The sequence below is a fragment of the Entelurus aequoreus genome, linkage group LG22, assembly GCF_033978785.1.
Source record: "Entelurus aequoreus isolate RoL-2023_Sb linkage group LG22, RoL_Eaeq_v1.1, whole genome shotgun sequence".
Classification (NCBI taxonomy): Eukaryota; Metazoa; Chordata; class Actinopteri; order Syngnathiformes; family Syngnathidae; genus Entelurus; species Entelurus aequoreus.
The window spans coordinates 20,253,241-20,257,844 of NC_084752.1; the positions used below are offsets into that span (position 1 = coordinate 20,253,241).

General features: G+C 45.0%; 1 protein-coding gene across 2 annotated transcripts; it reads left to right on the plus strand.

The window, feature by feature from the left end:
* Nucleotides 1-2,447: 2,447 nt before the first annotated feature.
* Nucleotides 2,448-3,947, plus strand: junba (JunB proto-oncogene, AP-1 transcription factor subunit a). 2 transcript variants are annotated; one of them, XM_062033271.1, is made up of 2 exons: nt 2,452-2,586; nt 2,790-3,947. In XM_062033271.1, the coding sequence occupies exon 2, from the start codon at nt 2,828-2,830 to the stop codon at nt 3,734-3,736; it is 909 nt and encodes a 302-aa protein (XP_061889255.1). In that variant the 5' UTR covers nt 2,452-2,586; nt 2,790-2,827; the 3' UTR covers nt 3,737-3,947. The 2 variants fall into 2 exon arrangements, with proteins under 2 accessions (XP_061889254.1, XP_061889255.1); XM_062033270.1 differs by having other exon boundaries at nt 2,448-3,946.
* The last annotated feature ends 657 nt before the right edge of the window (nt 3,948-4,604 follow it).

A 4,604-nucleotide genomic window follows, 5' to 3' on the forward strand; every position in this document is an offset into this window, starting at 1 on the left:
CGACACTAAGGCTAATTTAGAAACTTAGCAACCGGAACTCACAGAACTATGTACTCTCTCCTTTTTCTATTGTGTATCACGGATTTGTATTTTAAACCACCTCGGATACTATATCCTCTTGAAAATGAGAGTCGAGCACGCGAAATGGACATTTAAAGTGACTTTTATCTCCAAGACAATACATCGGTGACACACTTAGCTACTGAGCTAACGTGCTAGCATCGTTCTCAAATGAAGATAGAAACAAAATAAATAAACCCCTGACTGGAAGGATAGACAGAAGAGCAAAAATACTATTAAACCATGTACATGTAACTACACGGTTAAAAAATCTCAGCCTGGTAAGGCTTAACAATGCTGTTGCTAACGACACTAAGGCTAATTTAGAAACTTAGCAACCGGAACTCACAGAACTATGTACTCTCTCCTTTTTCTATTGTGTATCACGGATTTGTATTTTAAACCACCTCGGATACTATATCCTCTTGAAAATGAGAGTCGAGCACGCGAAATGGACATTTAAAGTGACTTTTATCTCCAAGACAATACATCGGTGACACACTTAGCTACTGAGCTAACGTGCTAGCATCGTTCTCAAATGAAGATAGAAACAAAATAAATAAACCCCTGACTGGAAGGATAGACAGAAGAGCAAAAATACTATTAAACCATGTACATGTAACTACACGGTTAAAAAATCTCAGCCTGGTAAGGCTTAACAATGCTGTTGCTAACGACACTAAGGCTAATTTAGCAACTTAGCAGCCGGAACTCACAGAACTATGATAAAACATTAGCGCTCCACCTACGCCAGCCAGCCCTCATCTTCCCATCAACAGCCGTGCTCACCTGCATTCCAGCGATCAACTGCGCGACGAAGGACTTCATCTGTGGGTTTGGCGGCAAGCATCAGCTAGGCGTCTTCTATCAGGGTAAGTAGTCCTTGTTGTGTTGCTGTAAGTATTGTACTTAGCCGCTAAGACACCGATCGATCCCACCTACAACGTTCTTCTTTGCAGCCTCCATTGTTCATTAAACAAATTGCAAAAGATTCACCAACACAGATGTCCAGAATACTGTGGAATTTTGTCGAAGAAAACAGAGCTTTGTGTATTGTGTCCAATAGGGCCCAAACACTTCCGTGCATTTTATGACGTCACGCGCATAAATCATATCCAAAGGAGATTTTCAACCGGAAGTGTGGCGGGAATTTTAAAATTGCACTTTATAAGTTAACCCGGCCGTATTGGCATGTGTTGCAATGTTAAGATTTCATCATTGATATATAAACTATCAGACTGCGTGGTCGGTAGTAGTGGGTTTCAGTAGGCCTTTAAGTGTTGAAAGTAAAAGAAAAACCTAATGAAAATGTATCACTTTATGAGTGGGGCACCTTTTGGATCCCAAATATATTTAGTGATTTTTTATTTATCTTTTCACTGTGATTACTCAACAATATGAAAGAATTAAAATCAATGGTGTCCTGCATTATTGATCTTTTAGGGCTCTATTTACTAAATACTGCATATTTCAGTTTTACTATAAAAAAAAAACTAAGTTGTTTTTGACAGAAAAGCCATAAAACATTTTTTTAAATTTGTATTACTTTATATCAACTTGAAGTTGATAAGAGATTTACTGTAAGCGTTAAATAATTAAAAAATAATAATAATCTGACTTATTTTTAACATTTTAATGACTGAGACCCTTTATGGTCCCCGGGACCCCTAAAGGTAAAATAAATAAAAAATGCATGTATTTTGTTATGGTTTGAAAATGAAAAATATCACCACATGCTTTAATTTTTCCGTGTGCGGCCCTCAGTGGAAAAAGTTTGGACAGCCCTGATCTAAGCACTATGGGTCCTTTAGTTTTACTCCTTTTATCCTTAACCTAATGCACTGAACATATAGTCAATTGTCACCATGGCTTCCATTGTGCTTCGTGCATCTTTGAAGCCGTCTCGCCCACAGTTATTTACACACCCTCACCTCAAGTCTCCCCTGCCTGAGGCGAAGGGAGGCCAGCCTTCCATATCCCAGCAGGCTGGAGGCGCGCCAGAAGGGGATTGGCTTCCCGCTTGTGTCAGGGAGGAACCAGCGGGCCAGGATATCCAAATAAGGGCTATCCCGTATCACTTTGGATCCATGACTCAGCAGCAGGCTGTATTGATAGATAGGAGTAAGGAGAGCAATTGATAGATCTAAAAATCAACAAACATGTTAAAATATTGTTTTTCAATTGAACTTTTTTTTTGTTGTTAATCCTCACCGGGCAAAAATAAATACATTTTTAAAAAAGGGCTCGCCGTGTTTACAGCGGTGGTTCCTGGCAACGTGCGTCATTACACGTTTTGACATCCTGGAGGCGGAGCTACACGGACCCCGGCGACCAATCAGCGCCTCGGATCATGTGTGCTCGTCCGAGTGTATAAAAAGAGAGAAAGCGCCGGGCAGCTTTTTATTAGCCAGGACAAAAGACGCACGATCGATCGGACAGATTTAAGACAATAAAAGCTCAGCGACACGCGAGTGGAATGAAAACACCCGAGTTAGTTACCGGACTCCGCTTTGATTCCAACTAAAGGTACAAATCGACGACTTGGTATAGTAGAGTTCCACTATTTTGGAAGTTTTGCTGTTTTGATTTCTCATAACACAGCGGGACTTGCTGTGAAAAGTCGGGACACCTTCACGAACTAATTGTCTGATTTGAAAAGCAAAATATGTCCACACTAACGGAACAGCCTTTTTATGACGACTCCTTTCTCTCTGCTTATGGCCATCCAGGAGCAGCGCTGCCAGACTACAAGTTGCTCAAGCAGAACATGAACTTGAACTTCTCCGATCCTTACCGGAGCTCCAACTTCAAGTCTCAGCAGCACCTGCGCGCCGACGCCGAGTTCTATTGCGCGGCGGCGGCGGCAGCGGCGGACTCGTCCGGCTCTCTCAAGCTCGCTTCCCCCGATTTGGAGCGACTCATCATCCAGAACAGCAACGGGCTCATCACCACCACGCCGACGCCCAGCCAGTACGTGTACAACCGGGGCATCACCGAGGAGCAGGAGGGCTTCGCCGAGGGCTTCGTGAAGGCGCTGGACGACCTGCACAAGATGAACCAGATGGCACCGCCGAACGTGTCCATCGGAACCGGGGGCGTCGCCTGCGCGGCCCCCGGCTCCGTGTTCGGGGCGTCCATGCAGCCGGAACCGCTGGAGTACACCAACTTAAGCAGCTGCTCGACCAACCCCGGCTTGTCGTCGGCGGTCAGCTACCCGTCCACTACCATCAGCTACCTGCCGCACCACCCGGTGTACCAGCACCACCAGCACCACCACCAGCAGCTCCCCGCCGCCTCGGCGCACCCCTTCCACGCCGGGCTCCACGCCCCGCGCTTCGGCGGCCTGAAAGAGGAGCCCCAGACGGTCCCGGACATGCACAGCAGCGACAACAGCTCCCCGCCCATGTCCCCCATCGACCTGGAGAACCAGGAGCGCATCAAGGCGGAGCGCAAGCGGCTCAGGAACCGCCTGGCGGCGTCCAAGTGTCGGCGGCGCAAGCTGGAGCGCATCGCGCGTCTGGAGGACCGAGTGAAAGTACTGAAAACGGACAACGCCGGCCTGTCCAACACGGCAGTGCTGCTGCGGGAGCAGGTGGCGCAGCTCAAACAGAAAGTGATGACGCATGTGAGCAGCGGCTGTCACCTCATGTTGTCTCCCAAAGTCAAGTCTTACTGAGGACGCCAACACTGGACTGGAATTGCACTGACGGCACAAAGAACTGGGATTGTTGTGGCTGAAGTACAAAAAAAAACAACTTTGGGGCATTTTTGGAACTGGACTTGAACTGTTTACATTTTGTACATTGTCTTGTAACTTATTTCTGTTTGTCAGGTTGAGCCTGGCATTTCTTTTTGTATTTGTACAGTATATATATATATATATATATTTAAGTAAAAGAAAAGTCATAATTAAGAAATGTGTTTTTTTCTTTTCACACTGCCTGGGTTTGTCACTTTATCATTTTCCCTGTCAGCAATTTAAAGTTTCTTGACATTCAAAACAGCAGATAGCATTCTTTCCTATTGACGTACGAGCACTCCTTATAAGGTGCGCTTCTCACAAACGTCACAACGCCTAATAGATTTCCGGGAACTCCCTCCTACAATGCTGGTCAGAGGTCGCACCACCGTGTGTGTGCGTGTGTGTGTGTGTTCTTGTATTTATACCCTTCTTGAGACATCAACAAGGAAAAGTACCTTCCATATGAGGACCGGTGAACGAGTTAGAACCGAAAATCATGGTCCCAATATGGAAAACCATTGCATCTAATAGCGAGCCAAATACTAAAGTCCGTGAACATTGCTCCAAAGTCAGGATTTTTTTTTTGGTTGATTTAATGTGCATGTGGTTAGAGCAGGCGTCGGGAACCTTTTTGGCTGAGAGGGCCATGAAAGCCAAATATTTTAAAATGTATTTCCGTGAGAGCCATATAATATTCTTTAACTCTGAATACAACTAAATGCGTGCATTTTTAAGTAAGACCAACATTTTTAGAGTATAATAAGTCTCTTTTTCTGGCTTTGTAGTCTGGTTGATATGTGGT

What these genes read in the sequence shown, in the direction of transcription:
- junba (XM_062033270.1), top strand. Translation starts at nt 2,726, where the DNA reads ATGTCCACACTAACGGAACAGCCTTTTTATGACGACTCCTTTCTCTCT.